This window comes from Mytilus californianus, unplaced genomic scaffold (genome assembly GCF_021869535.1).
Source record: "Mytilus californianus isolate M0D057914Y unplaced genomic scaffold, xbMytCali1.0.p SCAF_15, whole genome shotgun sequence".
Lineage (NCBI taxonomy): Eukaryota > Metazoa > Mollusca > Bivalvia > Mytilida > Mytilidae > Mytilus > Mytilus californianus.
This window is the reverse complement of record NW_026262637.1, coordinates 17260567-17284804: the sequence shown is the minus strand read 5'-3', so window position 1 is coordinate 17284804 and position 24238 is coordinate 17260567. Positions and strand designations below refer to the sequence as shown.

General features: G+C 34.9%; 1 protein-coding gene across 1 annotated transcript in view; it reads left to right on the top strand.

The window, feature by feature from the left end:
- LOC127725554 (uncharacterized) overlaps positions 1-23532 on the top strand; it is a 42340-nt gene extending 18808 nt beyond the window's left edge. Inside the window, exon 2 of the mRNA XM_052232609.1 lies at positions 20804-23532. Coding sequence (XP_052088569.1) covers positions 20964-21902 — 939 coding nt within the window. The 5' untranslated portion in view covers positions 20804-20963 and the 3' untranslated portion in view covers positions 21903-23532. The remainder of the gene's footprint in view (positions 1-20803) is intronic.
- The last annotated feature ends 706 nt before the right edge of the window (positions 23533-24238 follow it).

The following is a 24238-nucleotide window of genomic DNA, read 5'->3' as shown; positions in this document are numbered from 1 at the left end:
CAGTCTTTTTTGTTCTTATCTATTTTCAAGTTCATGATTAGAACCATTTATTTATTGGTTTAGTGTTTTTTTTTTATAATTTGAGTCCATTCATTAGAATCTGCATGGAATCAGTGAGACAAAATTTATTGTTATATTTAGTTTGTTCATACAAGAATTGCAAACTAATTTCCTTTTATTTCAAATAATGAAGAATTTACATTCAGAATACTTTCATTATGGTCTCGTTTAAGTTTAAATGAAAAAGGTAGGACCAGGTATCAGTACAATCTCCGTACAGCGCTCGTTTCCTTTCCGTATACTCAGTACACTACAATACGATTGTCATATTAAGTGTAGTGATACGAAGTAAGTACGGAACGGATGTGAGCTCTGCGCCGGAGATTGGTATCAGTAATGATAAGGAGTTCCTGTATACACCTTATCGCTATTTGTCCGCCATTACTGGACATCACACAAGTTCCCGTAAAATTTTGACGTCATAATAGAAAATGTCTGACGCCACAATGGAAAAGTGATTGTTGTATGACGTCAAAAGTTCGAGCGGGACAGATTCTCGGGTCAAGCGGGAATAGCGATAAGGTGTATTTGATCATTTTAATCCTGTCTTGATCCATTATTCATGAATATTTTGGCTACCCCTTGTATGATTAAAGTAGAAATTTATTTCTGTGTTGAAATAATTTGGTTACAGCAGTATAAATACTTACCAAAATATAAATATTAAATTAACTCTTGGAATAATAATTTTATGGCACATACTGACATAGGGCCTATTTGAGTATTTCACTGAGACTGAGTTCTAAAAAGTGATAAAATGTATTTCGCTATTTTTTTTGCACATGTCTTTATTATCAAAATATATTCAATAAAATTATTTTAATAATAACCTCATGTAAATAACAGCATATGGTGCTTAAAGACCAAACAGCCTATTAATTTCTACCAGTGATTTTTTCTTAAAATTTTGACAGAAGGTATTTCATGATTTGAGGAATAAAATATGATGAAAAAAATTGGGGGTTACCGACTTCGTTTCGTCACTATAGCAACCCCAGTTTCGTGTGTTTCCGCAATATGAACATTATTTGGTTGTTGTTTATAATTTCAAATAATCCAATAATACCGAACCTACAAGCATAATTCTTTTTTCACATTAAACAGTAGATTTGTATCTATCAATTTAAGATTATAGAGTTAAAGATTCTTGGTGGTTTGATTTTAAAAAGTATGATTTATTTCATTCCCGCCAAAAATAATGCATAACAATGAAAAAAGTTTTCAGTATTAAAAAATATCTACCAGTGATTTCTTCTTAAGACTTGCAAGAAAGAAAGTGCTTTGTGTCCTCTTTCAAATAAAGTCACAAAAACTATATGTCACCGACCTTTCAAAAAAGTTATGAGTAATTTCATGAGTAATTTTCATGTTTTTTTTTTCATTTGTTTTGAAGAAAAGAGTTGTCTTTCTATAGAACATCGAACCTGACGTCATAGTACAAGTTTCCCGTAATTTTCGCAAATTAATTTAAAATTTTCAATAATATCAACAATATACACCTATTTTATTATCTATAGCATAATACAAGAGATCAAATTTATGCATCAGTATTTGTCAGATCTCATTCTGTAGCCTCACTAAACCGAGAATTTCAAACACCGTGCGTGAAATGTAATATTGTTCGACTCTGCTTTAGATAAAAGTATGTGTTTCTCCTCCCTCTCTTTGACAGAATTATTGAAAATAAAAAAAAATGAAAATGGAAGATGCCACTGACTAACTTAACTATTAGTTTTATTAGTATTCGTATTAATTTTGCTACTTGTTGAAAGCCGATTTCTGTTAATATTCTATCACGGGCCTTGAATACAGTGAACACAAAGTACAAATAAGCCGGAAAAGACGTATATATTAACCATTTTCGTTTGAACTGAAAGAAATAGTTTTCCATTGGAAACTAAAAATATTTCTCAAAACAGAATAAATGTAAAAGATTACAGTTTTATGAATTTGAATGTCGTTTTGGAAAAAAAATGACAAAGTATCGAAATTTGTTTTTAACCTTTCCGGTCATTGTAGCTTCTTAAAAGTGATTATATTCCCGGAGGAAATTTTATCTAATAAGTTAATAAATAAAAGTTTTGTGTTGCAAACCTTAAATTTTGATTTTAATTCACATTCAAATATTGATTTCTTAAAACTTTTGCCTTATACATAAGCTAGAGGATTTATTTAGTAAGATACACGGAAGAGCACGCGAAATCTTTATAATTTTGTCCCTTATCATCGGCAATGGCAAAATGCAATGCATCTTTTCTTGATTTAAAAGATCTTGACAATTTAGCAGTACACAAATGTATACATAAAATTGAACTTCATTACAAGATCGAACAATGTTTTACGGGAATCAGTTAGTTTAAAAAGTCAAAATTGGTGCCCGTAGACCGAAACTATTAGAACTACTTTTGTTGGTAGCTCAATTGTGCAAATCACGAAAATTCGGAATTCTAAGCGTTTAACTTAGTCTTATGCGTTCATTTTTGTTTGATTTCTACTAAATATTTATGCCTGCTGTATCTTATTTTTTATTGACTAAACGTATTTTGACGCGTACATCACATTGAAATCCGTGAAATCCGCGAAATGGGACGTTCGTATCTGCCGCATTTTGCCGAGCTGGACACAACGTCATAGAGCTTTCATGTCACAATCAATTTGCGTTAGCTTATGCGCATAAACAATAGGCTGTTTGGTCTTTAAGGGCATACGATACAGTTACAGGGGAAGTAATGACGTTGCTAACGTAAATTGTTATTTTCGCGACGTCAAACTGTGACTTATCGGGAAAAGATGCAGTTTTCAACTGATTTTTATCATTCAAACTGATTTAACTCAAAAACGAGTTCATGGACCCTTCTTTTTTAAAATGACATTTGGTTTGATTACGCATGAAGATTATGTGTACCAATTTTCATGAAAAAGTCAATAGTGCAATTATTTTAAATTTGATAAATATACAGCAAAAAATGACGTTTTTTTTCTACATTCATGAACATTTGATAAATATGAGTTATTTGTAAAAATAAAATGTACAAATTTATAGGGCATTTATATAAAACAGAAATTACAAATAATTTAACAAAAAACAGCGTGTGTTTATCTTTAAAAAAAAAAAAAGTTATGTATTTCTGTCGAAAGGAAAAATACGTCCACAAATCCGAATTTTGAGGAAAAAATCTGAAATTTCAACCTCAATTTACTCATAAAGTAGCACATGATGGTATATTTTTAATTGCATATTTGATTTAATCAGGTAAAAAATAGCCTATATGCATCAAAATTTCATTACGGGATCAAAACTGTATCGTATGCCCTTAATATAATAATAGTTTGATCATGAGAGTGTCAAACAAAGGGACGTAACTCGTAAATTACTATCGGCCCCGCTTCGTAAGAAATATCGACACATCGAAGTGGCACATTTGCGTATTACATCGTATTAAGTGGCACAAATTTGACATATCATAGTCAAAGTTATGTTACATAACATAATTTAAATTCAGCATAGCTTCCCGAGAAGTTAAGAAAGAAAATTACGATTTTAATTTCCAGTGACCGATTTTTTTGGTCAACACCTAGACTTTGAAGACACATTTTGAGAGAAAAATTTAGTTTAATCCATAATTGAGTGGATCAATATATTTCTTATATACTCAAGAATGTTCACTTAAAAGCAAATTAGTTTTAATTCATGCAAAAAACTACAAATTCCAAAAAACGGGCTTCACATTTTTTGGTAAAAAATTCCCATATATGGTAATCACATGACTTCCATTGTTGCTTTAAGAAATGGGGTCAAACCGGGGTTAGCTTTCCGACTGCAAGCTTAAAGGTTAGTCCCGAGGATGTTGGAAACTTCCCCGAATGTACGAGATGTCTAATAAATCGATTAACGAGGATAACGTCCATGTGCTTGTAGGTAATGTGTTGACGTTACGTTACGTATCGTTTATAGTAACGTCATCCAAATATGTGTGGCAACGTAACAATGTGAAAAAACAAAGTCTCGGCGCTCAAAGGGTTAGAATAAACGTATTTACACTTTTGGTATTTAGCTATATTTTGCCTCCGAATGACCTTAGATATACTCCGAATCACCTTTTGACGTCAGGCAACAATCACTTTTTAATTGTGACGTCAAATGTGTTGAATTATGATGTCAAAGTTTACGGGAACCTGTGTGATTTTACGTAATGGCGGACAAATTTGCATACAAGTGTAAATACGTCTATGGGTGACGCATATTCGCCGCAAAATTCGTTCATTTCCAACTACATCCGACCTACATTCGAATATTTGAAACTTTTTATGTAGGTTTCAGAAAGTTTACTATATGAAAAAAATGTTTGATAAAGGAATTCTCTTCAAAACATTGGTTAAATGTTTTAAAAATGAACGCAAACTCAAGAGGAAATCAAGTTGTTCTTGTACCATGGCGGACACATTTTCGCCGCAATTTTATGATATGACCATCCTCATTATCCTTGTATATTATAAAAACAATTGTTTGCAATTACATGAATTAGCTTGAGAGATCATTCCTATACGATTTTTCTAACAAATATTTACTTTATGACTGCGCATGCGTGCCATATAAATCTTACATAATTGCCAAAATCGTTCAAAAACACCTGCGTATTTCTTTATATGTGCGAATAACATTGGAAATGGGGTAAAGAGGAATATCAACAGTTCGAACATTACAAACAGCGTTTAGCATCTATTTAGGCAAGTATTGGGTAAAGGCACACGAAATTTACAGAAAAAATTGCAAAAACGGCGAAAATGTGTCCACGGCGAATATGCGCCACCCACTCTAAATGAAAGTAAGCTAGTCAATTTAATTACACCTTATATAGAGAATACCGGATTTTGATTGGTTGGTATCCAGTGTATTTTTCGCATATTCTTACCTTTTTTCCTCATTTCAAACAAATTTGCCTGTTTTTACCACTGCCGGTGAATATGCCTCAACTTCCTATCTATGTATCTATGCCGTGGTATTTGCCATTTTGGATATTCCTTTTTTACCCTCGCGAGCCTCTTCCCGCCAAAATTATTCGGATATGACGTTACATAAAGACAGCGCGCGTATTAGTACATGTATAATTCCCGCGGTTCTATGATAATATCTACTTATCCTCAAAAGTATGCAATTATATAAACATGTTTATGAATTTCAGCTTACTAGTAAAACAAAAAAAAAAGATTTCCCTTCACATGTACAGAGAGTTTCAATCAAAATCTATTCGGTGTAATCAAACAGATATATATATGTTATGGAGGGGTATTACCAGTCTTGGGAGCTTGAATTTATATTGATTTTACCAGGAGCTGACCCTTTATGCTGATATGTTATCCCTCAATGTCGCTCGTGGTAAAACATTCAGCATAAAGGCATAACCCGTGGTAATAAATAAATAAAAGATTGGAAGAATTAAAAGTGTATTTAAAATAGCAGCAATATCCGGAACAAGTGATAGATTACGGAATTCAAAAGGCACTGATAAAAGGACCAATCATTACAGAATCACGGCGATCCGAAACAACCGAAGAATCATCAAACAGTTTAGACAAAATTATCCCGTTTGTCACAACATATAACCCACGAGATTATGATATATTTAGTTTCATGCGACAAATTGAAAATAATTTACACAAAAGTGAAAAAATGGACAAAGTATTACAAAAAAAGAAGATCATCAACAGTAAAAGACAGTCAAAAAGTCTAAAACGATATTTAACATCTTCAAAATTCGACTTTAATGAAACTTTGCCTATTGTTAGAAAATGTACCGATAAACGATGTATGACATGTCCAGATTTAATAGAAGAAAGTTCAATTTATTTCAAAAATGGAAAGCATTTCTCAGTTAAACAAAATATGTCTTGAAAAAGTTCAAACATCATTTATTCTCTCATATGTTCAAATTGTAAGGAATTTTATATTGGAGAGACAAAAACAGAACTGCGGACTAGAATGACTGTACATAGACAGCAAACCAACCATGAAGATTTAACAATCATCAGGGCTAACGACCATTTCCATCGTTGTTCTAATGGACGATTTAAAATATTTCCGTTGTATATGGTCAATCGTCAAAATGATTTTCTCCGGAAGAAGAAAGAAGAATTATTCATAAACATTCTCAACCCGGGATTAAATGATAAATAATATTTTAATTTTTACGAAACATTTTAAAGACTTTACTCCAATTTTAAAATGACATTAGTAGTCTCCCTTGTATTTGTTAACGTCATACTATTGTTAACGTCAATCAATTGTTTTATAACATTTATGTATACAAGTCACATTACCTGAAGATCTGTGAAAGCAGTGAAAGCGCTAGTAAAAGTGATGAATTGAAACCGTCATTATCTTATATTAATTTTCTTATCTAATAAAAGCTGTTCAACTGCAGGATGGTGCAAGTCGTGTGGTAACAGACGATGTCTGACTTGCCAACAAATACTGAATACTCAAACATTTACTTGCCACTCCACTGGGTCTGTGTACACTATATTTTGTAATGTAACTTGCAAAACACAGAATGTTGTATACCTTCTTCAGTGTCGATGTGGCATGCAGTATATTGGCGAGACAAAACAGCCTTTCAACAAACGCATGAATGGTCATCGAAGTGACTACACCTGCAAGCCCGACCTTCCCGTAAGTCGTCATTTGAGATCACCTGGGCACGCCCAAGCTGATCTCAAAAACCTTACAATCACAATCATAGACCACAACGAGGGTTGGTCAAGGGCCGAAAGACTTGCTCGGGAAAGGTTTTGGATAAGAAAGCTAAGGACAGTTTCCCCAGAGGGCATAAATGAAAAAACATAGAATGAGTCACTCATTTTCCCTACCATCACTCATTTTCCTAACATCATTTGTTTCCAGTTACTCCGGCTTCCTTACTTGACTCTTACAGTTTTAAGGATTCTTTTGGAATTTTTGGAATTTTACTAGTTTAAATACCAGGGTTCTTTTCATTTGGTAGGGATATACAAGTACGCATCCACGTCCAACTTTTAACCTTAGCCCAAATTTACTATTATTTTTTCTTTTCATTATAAAACTGCTATTTATTTGGAATGATAAATACGCAGCCTCTGTTTGTCATATTTTACCAGCTTATATCGATCAGTGCTGTTCTTTTGGGAATGTATTTACACGCAGTTGTTGTAACATCTTAACTGACGTCATTTTGGAATTTTAAAGTTGTGCCAGTTCATATCTATAATTACTATTTTTATTTTAGGCATGTCTTTGAGTCGTTTTTTGGAAATTTTAAAAATTTAATAGCGTCTCTACATATGATGTTCGGGTGAAACTGTTTCACTTTTTTTATAGTATAGAATTCAAGATTGCTATAGTTTAATAATCAGAATAGATGTATCTGATTCATTTTACATCGTGCTCATATTGATGAAGGATATCTGTTATCCGAAATATTTATAGTTACATTTGTTCGTTTATTGTCATTTTTTGGTGATGTTGTACCCTTTTAGACTGGTTATATATTATATTTTGTAGTGTACTGTATCATATTTATATGATCCATCGCCCCGTAAGATTTATTGTTGGCTATTATTCAGTCATTTAATATTTTTACCTTTTTTGTAGTCTGCATTGAGTGTGTTCACTCGATCCGATATTCTTACTGCATATTCCACCATGCATTTGCAATTTTATTTTAAGAAATTAAGATCTTTTACTATCAAAATTATCAAAACAGAACATCATATTTCAAATTTAGAAATCTACATTGTTCAAAGAATTATTCCGAAAGGGTTAGTTTTAAAAGCTTCGCCACTTACAACAGGAGAAAAGTCAAACAGATTTTTCCATAGATGGAATAACATTCTATACAACAGTTCTTTTAGTCTGATGGATCTTTTACGCCAAGAAGCAATTCATCAAGTAAATTATTTATATAAACTTCGTGATAACTTGCACTGCCGATCTCGTGAACAATTGTCTGATCTTGAACTTGACGAAATTCAAGTACGTCTTGGTGATATCAAACGTATTGAATCACATAAGCTCCAAGTCAAACAGATTAACAAATTTAAACGTGATGGTGTGCAAATTAATCACCCTTTAATCAGACCTTCAAAAAATTCAAATAAAAATAAAAAGCCTCGCAACCGTAGATTTCGAAGAAAAAGTCAAATTCCGGTCAATTCCAACAACACGGTTGTCAATTTATCAACAGTCTCTTTAACTGAGGACGAAATTAAAGTCTTATCTAAGGGTTTGAATTTTTGCCCTACTCCCAGTAACATAGATAATATGAAACTGGAAGATGACCTTAATAACTTTGCCAGAACCCTCAGAATCAAAGAATATTTTGGTAACAAGGATAATGAGGAAGACTCAGACACGTCTGACTCGGAGGAAGAAATCAGAATTCCGTATTTTAAAAAGAAGAGTTCATGGATTCCTAAACCTAGTAAATCTGCTACACTGGAAGATGTTATCGATAAAATCAAATCGGATGTTGTTCATCTAGCTAGCAACAAGTACTCGTCATTTTATAACACCTCTTCTGACGAGAAAAAAGCCATACAATCGCTGAGAAACCGAGATGATATTGTGATAAAACCAGCAGACAAGGGAAGTGCCGTTGTGATTGTTGAGATTGTCGCGGGAACATAACGTCCGTACTATTGTACTTGTCCATTGTCGACGTCGTATTGTCAGTGACGTCGCCTTGGGCGGAAATACGTTAGTTGTATATAAAATGTAATGGCTGAACAGTTGTCTTTATACACATTGCCTAACTATCATCTATATTTATGGTACCGTGACCAATGGATCTCGAAAAATTGAAATCAGTTCGATCTGGGAACAGAAGCGCTGTTACCAGACTATTCCGCAGATTAGATGTAGCAAAGGAGAATACGAATTTCGATGAAGAAGAAGTCATTGCAACGCTCGGAAAACTTGTGCAAAAACAAACATTGTTTGAGGACTTAGGTAGCAATAAACAGTTAGGAAAAAATATTAAAATTTTCCCTCATAAATTTTACCATCCCCTTTTCATTGCCTTCTTGCAATATAAAGCTTACTGTTTGTGTCATATATGTGCATATGTATGTAATCAGAATCTTCCATAGATTTCATATCCAGTATATAAAATGGTAAAATATAATTTCTTTTTGGTGTATCCATGGCAACAATCTGCATTTTTTTGTTATAAAATATAGCAAAAAGGGGGGAAAAGATGTCACATATTTCCCCAAAATTTGACCAAAAGTAGAATTTCAATCACTTCAAGTAATACCTTTTCTGAAACTGTTTACATATATCTTTCAATAAATCCAATGAAAATCATATGTCTTTCATCTCATTTTTTTGTAAAATTGCGTCAAAAACTTCGTGTAGAAAAAAAGTGTTTGTAAACATTACATAAATTTCTGGACCGATGACCGGTCTAGCTATGAAAATACGGAGAGTCAAACAGAAAATAGCCCATAAAACATGTAAAAAATAATCTTGATGTTCTTATAAACCACCTTTGAAGGCTAAATTAGTACTCAGCTGTCTAAAAATGAATTTTATTACACAATAACTTTCATATTTGAAAAATCCACCGGGGCCAAAATGCGAAACCAAACTCCTAACTGTGTATTGCTACCTTAAATGAACAAATTCTTAAGTTAACAGAACCGGAAGATGTGGAAAATGAGATAATTGATTCAGATGAATATTCAGTGACTATGGAAACGAAGATTCGACACATACGTAAGTTCATACAAAATGTCCAAACCCCGCAGTCCCGTCATATTGAATCACATACTACAACTCACACATTAAATCCAGAAACTATAACGTTTGTTCCAACGCACAACATAACCAACCCACACAACGCACAGTCGTTTGAAAACCCGTCTGTACAAGCCAGTCACACATTTAACACGCAACAAAGTACATTTTCGTCAACTAGTAATCAGAGTCACCGCCTACCAAAACTTTCGCTTCCAACCCACTCAGGCAACATTTTAGAATGGCAAACTTTCTGGGACTCATATGAGTCGGCCGTACATCTTAATCTGTCACTTACAAATGTACAAAAATTTAATTACTTGAAAGCACAGCTAGAACATGAAGCACTAGGATCAATAGCAGGTTTCGCACTAACAAATGTAAACTACGATGAAGCCGTAAATTTGTTAAAAGAGAGGTTCGGTCAACAAGATAAAATCATAAATGCATACATGCAGGCATTATTAGAAATTCCTTCGCCTAGAAATCAGTTAACAAGCTTACGAAGTTTTTACGATAAAATGGAAGGTTACGTCAGGGGATTAGAAGCTTTGGGTCAAACATACGGCACGTTACTTGTTCCCATTATTATGAACAAATTACCCGGGGAAGTCAGAAAAAATCTCGCTCGAGAACACAGAACAAAAACTTGGGTATTACGGGACCTCCGTAAAAGCATATTAGACGAGATAGATATAATGGACGCAGGACAAGAGATAGAGTCAACACACAATTTGCCCACAACATCGTCTTTCTTTGCCGGAGCGAAATTGCCGAAGTCCAAATCTTACAAGAATATTGAGACTAGACCTTGCGTCTTCTGTCACGAAATACACGCACCTACCCATTGCAGTAAAATAACCGACACAGAATCCCGTATGAACATAGTAAAACGTGATAAGTTATGCTTTAATTGCCTTGGTAAACACAGACTAAACGAATGTAAATCTAAACACACATGTAGACATTGTAATAAGAAACACCATACAAGCTTGTGTAATGTACGTCTAACAAACAGCATAAAACCAGTCCATGAGGTAAGCCATAGAAACGGGGGTAGTAACTCAGCACATACGAATTTCCGCGCGAAAGATAATCAGAGCAGCAACCCGCAAATCCACCATCTTCAAATTCGACAAACGTTCACCTCGTAAATGATAGTCATACAACGGAACAAGATACTACCATTTTGTATTCATAATCGACAGAATCGCGATCAAATGTACTTTTGAAAACCGCCGTAGCACAAGTAGGATCGAATCAGCTCTACACCGAGACAAACATTCTTTTTGACGAAGGAGCGCAAAGATCGTTTTTAACGCAGAACTTAGCGAATAAACTCAACTTACAGATAGAGGGAACAGAGATAATACATTTATCGGCATTTGGAGGTGAAGAGAAAAACGCGAGACACCTAGAAAAGACAACAATCTATCTGAAAACCGATGCAGGACACGTTTTGCCAATCAAAGTACTGATAGTACCGATGATAGCCATGCCTCTACAGAATCACATACGTAATATTGATACACAAAATGGTTATTTGCGTGGTTTAAAGTTAGCGCACACGATGACACAGCAAGATTCATTCGAAATATCGTTGTTAGTAGGCGCAGATCACTATTGGGACATTGTAGAAGACCATATAGTACGGGGAAACGGTCCGACCGCCGTGAAATCCAAGATCGGATATTTGCTTTCGGGACCTACATACGGTAAGAAAACTAACACATCGAAAACTAGCATGTTTAATGTTCTGATATCACACAAAGTTGAAGAATACAATCTAGAGAGATTTTGGAATTTAGAATCAATAGGAATAAATAGTAAGGAGGTAGACGAAGACGGTGATGCATATATTAAAGCCTATCAGGACAGATCAATTGAGTTCCGAGAAAAATAAATATTTCGCTAGGTTACCATGGAAACAGGATCATGATGAATTGCCTACAAATTTAGCAGTCACGAAGAGAAGGACAGAAAACGTCATTAAAAGACTTACTCAAAACCCAGATATGTTAAAGAAGTACGGGAACATCATACAAGAACAGGAACGTAGGGGATTCATAGAGAAGGTGGATGAAACAGCAGAAACTTCAGAAAAACTACACTACATTCCTCATCATCCAGTACAGAAGGAATCAAGCACTACGCCTATCAGAATTGTTTACGACTGCAGTTGTCGCCAGTCGCCTAATTCGCAAAGCTTGAATGACTGCCTCTTGGATACACCGCCGAAGCTAAACGACCTGACAAAAATTCTGATGAGATTTAGAGCCAACCCTGTCGCCATAACAACGGATATTGGGAAAGCATTTTTACATGTAGGATTAAACGAGGATGACCGAGACGCTGCACGTTTCTTGTGGCTAAGTAACAAGTTATTTACAGACTTACAGGTTCAAATCCGTCCTTTTTGGAGCGACTTGTTCACCGTTTATACTAAACGCCACAATACTGAAACATTTACAACGTTACAACAGTAAAACAGCTACATTGATGGAAAGAGACTTGTACGTGGACAACATTCTGACAAGTTTACAGAACGAGGATGAGGCTGATACGTATTATAAGGAAGCGAGAACAATGATGAAAGACGCCGGATTCAACCTACGATCGTGGACGTCAAACAGTCAGAATATACGCAAGCTAGCCAAGACGGAAAATGTACTAGATATGGACATAAACACAAAAGTACTTGGTATGTTATGGAATAGCAAATCCGATGATCTGATGTACCAGAAATGTGATATTCCAATACGAGACATTGTAACAAAAAGGGAGATTTTGAAACATTCGTCGAAAATATACGATCCACTTGGAATAATCAGCCCGGTAACAATAAGAGCAAAGACACTAATACAGGATCTATGGAAAAGTGGACTGGATTGGGATGAACAAGTTCCGGAAAACTTTAAGGCTACTTGGATTAATGTAGCAAGCGACTTAGAGAAAGCGACACAAATCGTCTTTCCGAGATATTATTTCTCCGGTTATTCTACTTCGGAACAACTTGAACTACACGTATTTTGCGATGCCAGTCCAAAGGCGTATGGAGCGACCGCATATCTGAACAACGGAACCGAAACTGCGTTACTGATGGCAAAAAGCAGAGTAGCGCCAGTGAAAAACCTAACATTACCGCAACTAGAACTTATGGCCGCGGTTATTGGAACTAGACTAGCGTCACATGTACAATCGACTTTCGAATGTAAAAACGTGGTTTTCTGGTCGGATAGCTGCATAGTATTGCACTGGTTAAAATCTTTGAAACCGTTAAAACGATTTATTGCAAATCGAGTGAGAGAAATAACGGAATCTACAAATCAACATGAATGGAGATATTGTCCAACAGAATGCAATCCAGCCGATCTCTTAACACGAGGAATTAACGCCGATCAATACATCGATAGTGTCATTTGGAAAAAAGGACCAAATTGGTTAACGGATCGCACAAAATGGCCAGAAATAACTCCCACAAGTAAAATGGTAATGACAATTACAGGAGAAAACGACGAAGAGAAATTTCTAAACAATGAAGTTCATACTGATCACTATGGTATTAGTAACGTTATAGACATTTCGAAATATGGGACTTTCAGGAAATTGATTCGAGTAACTGCTTACGTTCAGCGGTTCATATCTAACTGCCTATATACCAAACATCGGAGAAAAGGTGGAATTTTGACGACATATGATATAAATACCGCGGTGCGTTCATGGATATTAGATTGCCAAGAATCTTCATATTCAGCCGAAATAAAAAGTTTAAAGGACACACGAAATAAAAACACTAATGAAATTTCCAAGAATAAGACAATTAGGACTCTTCATAGATGACGATGGTCTTGTGAGATGCAATGGAAGAATTCACAATGCACCGATTTCAGAGAATACCAAATTTCCGTATCTTAAACCTGCGAATCATCCACTTACCAAACTGATTGTGATAGACGCACACGAACGTTCACTCCATTCTGGACTTAATGCTACGCTAACTTTTGTACGACAAACGTATTGGGTACCGACACTTCGACAATTTATAAAGAAGTTATTGAATAAGTGTGTAACCTGCCGCAAAGTTATGGGAAAATCTTACAGCAAACCGGACCGCCACCGCTTCCGAAAATAAGAGTACAGGAAGCCTCGCCATTTACCGTAACAGGGGTTGATTATACAGGCGCTTTATACGTAAGGGATCAAGAAGGAACTTTAAGGAAAGCGTATATATGCTTATTTACGTGCGCATCGACTAGAGCAGTTCATCTCGAAGTAGTTCCAAACATGAGCGAACATTCATTTATTCAGGCATTTCGACGCTTTGTTAGCCGTAAATCTCTGCCTAAAATTCTAGTATCTGACAATGCATCTACATTCATTGCAGGATCTGAGGAAATAAAAAGATTATGTGAATCGGATATAGTAAAAGATACTTTATCAACACACGGTGTAGAGTGGAGATTCATACCGAAACGTGCACCATGGTATGGTGGATTCTGGGAGCGCTTGATTGCTCTTACGAAGACAAGTTTGAAAAAAGTGCTTGGACGATCGCAAGTTAACATGGAAACATTACAAACAATTGTTGCGGAAATAGAAACTATCTTAAACGACAGACCGCTTACTTATCCATCGTCCGATATCAAAGACTGTGAAGCTTTAACACCGTCTCATCTACTATACGGAAGGCGCATTTCAACATTACCGTACCCACAACCAGAAATCGATAACATCACCGACCCGACTTACATGGGACATTACGATCTTAATAAAAGTGTACACAGACAAACGCAATTGATTCAACATTTCTGGAAAAGATGGAAATCCGAATACCTTACGTCGTTACTTGAATTTCATAGGACTACCGGAAAAAATGAACAATTAATAAATACAGGAGACATCGTGCAAATTCACAACGAATCTCCGCGTATAAACTGGAAAATTGGGATCGTAACCGAACTGGCGAGAGGTAACGACGGACTTGTAAGATCTGCACGAATAAGAACCAACAATGGGGAAACAACTAGACCGATCGCAAAATTATATCCATTAGAAGTTACACAAACGATGACAAACAATTCTAACGTTCCAATAGATGATCAGCAGAAAAATATGGAGAACAGACCGAGACGAAAAGCAAGTCTTAAAGCCCGTGAGACCATACGGAAGTGGATACACCAATGATGTTAAAGACGACCATTAGTGATGTAATTGATAGACAATTACGCGTTTTAGTGCAAAGTTGAATTTTATTCTTATTTCATGAGTGACATTAATTGAATTTAATTGCTAAATGGTATTTCCGTTTTAAATGATTTCATGTACTCAGTATTTCAAAGAAAAACACAACGCGAGAGACAATTTCAAAGTATTATTATTTATTGATGGACAGTAATTTATCAGTGAAACGATTGATCAATGGATAATTGAGATTATTTAGAAAATTGTGATATTTTACTTTTCGCGGCCCCAGTATGTTGAGATTGTCGCGGTAACATAACGTCCGTACTATTGTACTTGTCCATTGTCGACGTCGTATTGTCAGTGACGTCGCCTTGGGCGGAAATACGTTAGTTGTATATAAAATGTAATGGCTGAACAGTTGTCTTTATACACATTACCTAACTATCATCTATAGTGATAATGGACAAAGCTAACTACATCGCGGAAGCAGAGCGTCAGCTCTCTGATGAGAGATTTTATAAGAAGCTTGACTATGACCCTACTTCCGAGTTTAGTTCCAAAATTATTACTGCGTTACAAACCATGCACGATGACGGTCACATAGATGAGGATACAATCGGATATTTAAAACCAGAGAACGCCAAGCCTGGTCGATTGTATCTTCTTCCCAAAATACACAAGGTTAACAACCCTGGTAGACCCATTGTATCCGCAAACGGCCACCCGACTGAGAAAATCTCGGAATTCGTAGACTTTCATTTAAGATCTCATGTAGAAAATCTTCCTTCTCACATTCAAGACACAACAGATTATCTTCGTAAAATGGAATCCATGAACCCTCTTCCTCCGGAAACCCTCCTTGTCACTTTAGATGTCACCTCATTGTATACCAACATACCTCATGATGACGGAATACAATCGTGTAAGGAAATATGGGACTCTCGCAACACCTTAGAACCACCTACCGAATGTTTAGTCCAGCTGCTCACTCTGGTTCTGAAATGCAACAATTTCACCTTTAATGGTGAAAATTACCTTCAGATAAACGGGACAGCGATGGGGACGAAAATGGCACCGTCGTACGCCAATATTTTCATGGGAAAATTAGAGAAACAAATTATTTCAACATCTTTATCCAAACCTCTGTCTTGGTTCCGTTTCAACGATGATGTTGACATGAAATGGATTGAATCCCAACAAAAATTGGATGATTTTATCAGACATGCAAACAACGCACACCAGTCAATTAAATTTACATATGAAATTTCCGACTCCAAAATATCTTTCTTAGACACTACTACATCTATTAAGGACGGTGTCATATCAACAGATCTCTACTGTAAACCTACAGATAAACATCAGTACCTTTCTCCCCAAAGCTGTCACCCCAAACACTGTACAAAAAGTATCCCGTACAGTCAAGCTCTCAGAGTAAAGCGGATTTGCTCTGAGGAGGCTGTCACTAAAAGGTTACAGGAACTTCGCCGTTTTTTGACCAAACGAGGTTATAAGAAATTAGACATAGATAAGGGATTTGCGCGTGCTAATAACAACAGCCGCAATGACCTATTACAGTACAAACAGAAGAGGCGCAACAAAATAGTTCCGTTTGTTTTAACATACAATCCCGCCTTCACTAACCTTTCACGTTTGATCCGTGCCAATTGGCAAACTATTGCCAATCACCCAAAATTATCCAAGATCTTTCCCAATCCTCCTGTCTTAGCTTTTCGGAGACCAGCAAGTCTGAAAGACTTATTTGTGAGAGCTGACGTCTCCTCTAATAAAAGCTGTTCAACTGCAGGATGGTGCAAGTCGTGTGGTAACAGACGATGTCTGACTTGCCAACAAATACTGAATACTCAAACATTTACTTGCCACTCCACAGGGTCTGTGTACACTATATTTTGTAATGTAACTTGCAAAACACAGAATGTTGTATACCTTCTTCAGTGTCGATGTGGCATGCAGTATATTGGCGAGACAAAACAGCCTTTCAACAAACGCATGAATGGTCAACGAAGTGACTACACCTGCAAGCCCGACCTTCCCGTAAGTCGTCATTTGAGATCACCTGGGCACGCCCAAGCTGATCTCAAAAACCTTACAATCACAATCATAGACCACAACGAGGGTTGGTCAAGGGCCGAAAGATTGCTCGGGAAAGGTTTTGGATAAGAAAGCTAAGGACAGTTTCCCCAGAGGGCATAAATGAAAAAACATAGAATGAGTCACTCATTTTCCCTACCATCACTCATTTTCCCTACCATCACTCATTTTCCTGACATCATTTGTTTCCAGTTACTCCGGCTTCCTTACTTGACTCTTACAGTTTTAAGGATTCTTTTGGAATTTTTGGAATTTTACTAGTTTAAATACCAGGGTTCTTTTCATTTGGTAGGGATATACAAGTACGCATCCACGTCCAACTTTTAACCTTAGCCCAAATTTACTATTATTTTTTCTTTTCATTATAAAACTGCTATTTATTTGGAATGATAAATACGCAGCCTCTGTTTGTCATATTTTACCAGCTTATATCGATCAGTGCTGTTCTTTTGGGAATGTATTTACACGCAGTTGTTGTAACATCTTAACTGACGTCATTTTGGAATTTTAAAGTTGTGCCAGTTCATATCTATAATTACTATTTTCATTTTAGGCATGTCTTTGAGTCGTTTTTTGGAAATTAAAAAAAATTATTAGCGTGAAACTGTTTCACTTTTTTTATTGTATAGAATTCAAGATTGCTATAGTTTAATAATCAGAATAGATGTATCTGATTCATTTTACATCGTGCTCATATTGATGAAGGATGTCTGTTATCCGAAATATTTATAGTTACATTTGTTCGTTTATTGTCATTTTTTGGTGATGTTGTACCCTTTTAGACTGGTTATATATTATATTTTGTAGTGTACTGTATCATTTATATGATCCATCGCCCCGTAAGATTTATCGTTGGCTATTATTCAGTCATTTTATATATATATATATATATATCATGTTATGGGAGGTATTACAGGTCTTGGGAGCTCGAATTTATATTGATTTTACCAGGAGCTGACCCTTTATGCTGATATGTTATCCCTCAATGTCGCTCGTGGTAAAATATTCAGCATAAAGGCATAACCCGTGGTAAATCACGCCGATAAATTAAAGCCCCCCCCCCATGTTTAGACTGGTTATATATTATATTTTGTAGTGTACTGTATCATTTATATGATCCATTGCCCCGTAAGATTTATCGTTGGCTATTATTCAGTCATTTTATATATATATATATATATATATCATGTTATGGAGGGGTATTACCAGTCTTGGGAGCTCGAATTTATATTGATTTTACCAGGAGCTGACCCTTTATGCTGATATGTTATCCCTCAATGTCGCTCGTGGTAAAATATTCAGCATAAAGGCATAACCCGTGGTAAAATCACGCCGATAGATTAATTGCTATAATGTATTTTCTATTTTTTGGGAGGGATCGGGGGAGGTGGGAGCTAGCACAATCGTTATTTTTTCCTTCTTGTTCTGACGAACTTATATTTAGCAAATATTTTGAGCTAACTCCTTCTTCTGGTGGTATTATATTTTGACCTCGTCGTACATCCCGAAATTCCTATGTCGAAAGAAATTCAATGTAATGGTCATTGGTACACAAACATTGAAGCGTTTACATCTAAGTCCTGTGACAGCCTTGACTGAGATAACATAAATATGTCATATTTGAAAAAGAATTTAAAAAGCAAAATAAAGGGGTATCAAATAAAGGATCCCTCAAACAGGTCTAACGTGTTATTCTTCAAGTGCACGTACCTTTCGTGAAATTGTAAAAAGGCACTACTAAATGTAACAGACGTAACAGATTTAAGTATTTCAATGCTCAGCGGCTTTTATACTTCGGTAAATTGACTACCCGCAAAAATAATAGTTTTTGGTGGGATTCGTTGCTCCGTCTTTAGTTCTGTAGACAGTTAATAGTCTTTTGTCGTTTTTGTCCCCGAGAACGCGTTGAAGGGGACATAGAAATACCGGGCGTCTGTCTGTCCGTCCGTCCGTCAGTGCGTCTGTCCGTCCGTCCGGTCTTTTTAGCGCTCTCACGTGTACAGTTCTTGCCAGTTTTTTTATGAAACTTATTTAATATGTTTATTTCAGCAATATCTTGGAAAAGTTCGAAAATCAGTGCCCATCAATTATTTTTGAAAGAGTTATGCCCCTTTGAAACATTAATTATAAGGAAAATTGCATTGTTTACGCTCTCATATGTACATTTCTTTCCAGAATTTTATAACACTTATATCATAGGTTTATAATATCAGCAATGTATTTGACGAGTTTGAAAATCCGTGCAGATCAATTATTTTAAAAAGAGTTATGCCTCTTGGAAATATTAATTATATGGAAAATTGCATAATGAGCGCTCTAATGTGTATAATTCTTGCCAAATTTTTATGAAATTGATATAATAGGTTTATATTATAAAATGTTTTTGATGAGTTCGAAAATAAGTGCCGATCAATTATTTTAAAAAGAGTTATGCCCCTTGGACATATTGATTATATGGAACATTGCATTGTTAGCACTCTCATGTGTACAATTCTTGCCTGATTTTTATGAAATTTATATTACTGGTTTATATCATCAATGTCTCAGACAAATTTAAAAATCAGTGCTGATCAATTATTTTTAAAAGAGTTATGTCCCTTGGATATATTGACTATTCAAAATTGCGTTGTCAGTGCTCTCATGTGTACAATTCTGTCAGAATTTTTTGAAACTTATATCATAGGTTTATATCTCAGTAATGTCTTTGACACTTCCGAAAATCAGTGCTGATCGAATATTTTTAAACGAGTTATGACCCTTGGAAAAATTAATTTAAACGGAAATTGCATTGCATTTGCTCTGAAGCCTTTATTTCTCTTAAGATATTTGTAAATTGTTTTAATATTTAGTAATTGCCCTTGTACCTTGGATAGATAAAATATGTGCAACGCGGGGGACATTGGAACTCGGTTCTTTTATTTGTTTTGATACGCCCGTTTACGGAACGTGTATGTATTATGACATACCGTTGCTCGTCCGTCCGTCTGTCGTCAACATGTCAGACAGTAACTGAAAAACGCTTTCACCAATTTTCACGAAACTTTGGTGAATTGTTTATATGTATTGACGTAAGCTCCCTTTTGATTAATATAAATTTTAGATTTTATGTTTCTGAGATGGGGTTTTATTCATAAAAAATGCAGGATTTTTCCAGTTTTCTTACTATAACTCAAAAATTCTATGAGTTTGAACTATTTCCATGAACCTTTGGTGAATTGTTTATATATATTTACACAAGTTCCTTTTTGATTTTAAAACATTTCTGATTTAACGTTTCGGAGTATTTGAACTTTATCATAAAAAAAAGGAGGATTTTCAGGTAAAAAACCGCTTTTGGCACTTATCATGAATCTTTGGTGACTTGTTTACATCTATTGAAATAAGCTCCTTTTTTTTTTTTTTTTTGTATAAATTTCTGATATGACATTGCAGAGATATGGAACTTTATAGTTGAAAAATTGTAAAAAAAATGTCCAGTTGGTGGCGGGCGTATCATGCGCTTATAGCGCAGCTCTTTATTTACCATGGCGTTGTCAGTTTGCCTTCAATTGATGAGTTTGAATATCACTTTGGTATCTTTCGTCCCTCTATAAATAACTATAGAGAGAAACAATAGTACAAAATGCGCTTGTTTTATAATACATCTTTATGATATATTGATTTCTGGAATATATTTAGGTTACAGATAAGTAATACAGCAGATGGCATGGTTGATAGAAAATCAAATGGAGATAACACAGCACTCGAAATAGAATAATGTAAAGGTGAAGATGAAATTACAGATATTCGAGCTTTGAAGGAAAATCCATTGTTTTCACCTTTCTTCAATCATCTGGAAATGGCACATACAGAAATAGTTAAACAAGCTAGAGATTCCTTACGGATATTTAATGACGAAAGAAAGTGTCCAGTAAGTATGTTTCTACAATACCCAAACTCGCCAACAGCGGTAAATTTTGGTAGAGCTTTCTTTCATTTTACTTCAGCTTCACAAATATTTGGAGGTTACAAAAAGGATAAGATAGAAGATATGGGAGACTGTGATGCTCTTTCTCCAGCTTTTGAAAATATCTTTAAAGGTTACCTGCTTGAAAACAGTATGTTTGACCCATTCAGACCACCAGAAAAGACATCTGTTCTCGTTGACCAGTATCTAAAATTCAGACCTCAGGATATTTGTGCGGAGTACGTCAAAATTCTCATTCTCATGAGAGGGTCATGCAATCCGAATAAAGGAGGAAATACACTTTTGTCTGATTTTGAATCAGGGAAACTACGCATAAAAACGTCAGAAAAATTTGCGTCAAAACTCAGTTCAAACTTAGATGCTCATCCATTCAAACGACAAGTTCTAACCAACGTATATTATTTTCTTGGTGCAATCTACGTTTCTACAAATCAGCCTGAGCGAGCGCTTGATTCCTTCAAGAAATGTTACGATTTAGACAACACACATTTTAGTTATATCTATGGAATCGCATACCATTATATAACAAGTAATCCAACAAAGGCTATCAAATTGTTTTTGAAATATATTAGTATGGCCCCGGAGTGTGATAAGCAGTATCCAAACGCTTATTATATGATTGCATCTGCATTTTGCATGCAAGGAAATTTAGAAGAAGGATTTCGGTACTGTTCTTTGGCAGAAGATGCGGAGAAAATACGTTTACCATTCCTTTCTCCTGTTTCCGTTTCACAGAAACACATGATGCACACTTTAAAACAAATGCTTGCACAGAGGGAATTATTGGAAAACCAAAAATCGATCGAATGATAATTGTCTGTAAATACATGAACTTGTATGTACATTATATTATCATAAGTTAAAAAAAACCCAAACATGTTATGTAGGAGAGTATAAAAAGTAAATTAGAAACTTACGAGATGAAATCTGTTGACTATTACTTATACATGTATATATATATCCCTTAACTAGCTTTCAGCGCGGTTAATGTTTTCTTTAGATGTGACAATATGATGGGCTTAAAAAATATATATATATATATATTTATATTTATATTTATGATTATATATTCTCAAAATGTTTATTAAATTGAATAAAATAAATACAGGGGAATATCTATTGAGAAAATCATGACCTTGGGAAAGGTTGTTTTAATTGACCACTACGTTGCATATAACTTTAAAAACATGTTTACATGCAGACCAGATGGTGACATGTTGTAATAACAATTAGTTAAAAGACTGGACATACGTGTATTCTACAACTATCAATTTCCAGCTTGGTCAAAACATGTCAATTAGAGTCAACTTAATAGATATTCATCCATGTACCTTTAGAATTAAAACTATTATTGTCAAATTAATAGAAACTTTGACAAACTGTTATATTCTATTAATTTTGTATATATACTTATGTATTTACTGTATGGGACACATCGGCTCATTTGGCGTAAATAAACTGTTAACTAACTATCTTGTTGTGTTACACAGTCTTTGTGGTGTACCGTGCCAGGACGAATTCTAAAGAAAGGTACAGTGAAATTTTATTTGATAATCTTAATTATTATATTCTCAAAAATGGCTGAACAAGAATTTAATGTAGGGTTAGTTTTTCAAAATTTAGCAACACAAGTTCAAAGTCTTACTCAAAAATTAACTGCAAACGGTGTCAATTCGATAGTTGAAGGCTTTGATGGTTCAAATTCAGAAAAATATTCTCAATGGATTCGATCCATAGAAAAATATGCAATGATTACCAATTTAAATCCGAACGATTGTAAAATGGTATGTTATCAAACTTCTGTAGGGCCAGTAAGTGATTTCATTGCTAGGTGGTTAAGAGAAACAGATGCCGGAAATAACAGTTGGGATAATCTAAAAACTCAATTGAATTTTCGTTATGGGCATATTCCTGATGCATCATATGCATTTGAACTTCTGAATAAGGTTCATCAGAAAGTTGGCGAAAATGTTCCCATATTTGGAGAACGAATTTTAACTTTAGCAACAGATGCTTTTAGAGGGCAAGATATCAATCAACCAATTGTTCAACTTCAATTAGTTAACTTTTTCATAAACGGGTTGTATCAAGATTATTTGAGAATGAAAATAATGCGTGAAAATCCACAAACTTTGGCTCAAGCAGTAAACTCAGCAATGGCTGAAACGCAATTAAGACGAAAATTTGACTTGAAAAAAAGTAACGGTAATGAGCGTAATATTACACCAATGGACGTATCACATTACCGAGAAATAGGTGTAAAATGTAACTATTGTAAGCGATTTGGCCATAAGGCAAAATATTGTACGGATAATAATGCAAAATTTCATGTAAACACAGTAAGTTCGCGTGCCGAATTACATGTGCCCCGAAGGAATTTTAATGACAACACGCTAAGTAATAATGTAAATTCATATCCTCCTAGAAGGTTTAATTCTGTCCAAAATAAACCTAATTTTACAGGACAATCAAGAGGAACATTCTTCTGTTGGAATTGTGGTAAACCAGGTCATTATCAAAGAAATTGTAGAGCAAGACCAAATGAACAATTCGGGAAACCAAGGGAAAATTTAAACTAAGACGGTCTCTTTATGCTGAAGCCAATAGGGAGACTTTTAAGGGAATAAGGGGAAATAAGATGTTTGAGAGAAAAATTAATTATGGAAATACAAAACCTGTATATAATATATATGAATCATGGTTAAAAAAAATTAAATAACAAATCAACAAACTTTAATAATGCATGTTCTAACAATTTTACCTATCACTGGAATCAAAGTTATTATAAACATTCTAACGATCGTAATTCAAAACTGGAAGTAAACAAAATAAAAATGGCGCGAAATTTTAATTCAAAACCGGAAGTAAACAAAGTATATATGGCGCGAAATTTTAATTCAAAACCGAAAGTAAACAAAGTAAAAATGGCGCGAAATTTTAATTCAAAACCGGAAGTAAACGAAGTACAAATGGCGCGAAATTCAAAATTTAACAGAAATAAAGTAGTTAGAGCGCGAAATTCAAACATACAAAATAGAAACATTGAACCTTATCATGAACAAATACCTTTGGGTAACATAACCGAAAACATAACTCAAAGTGAAACTGATCAAGTCGAAACTTATGAAATTAATTTGGCGGGAAAT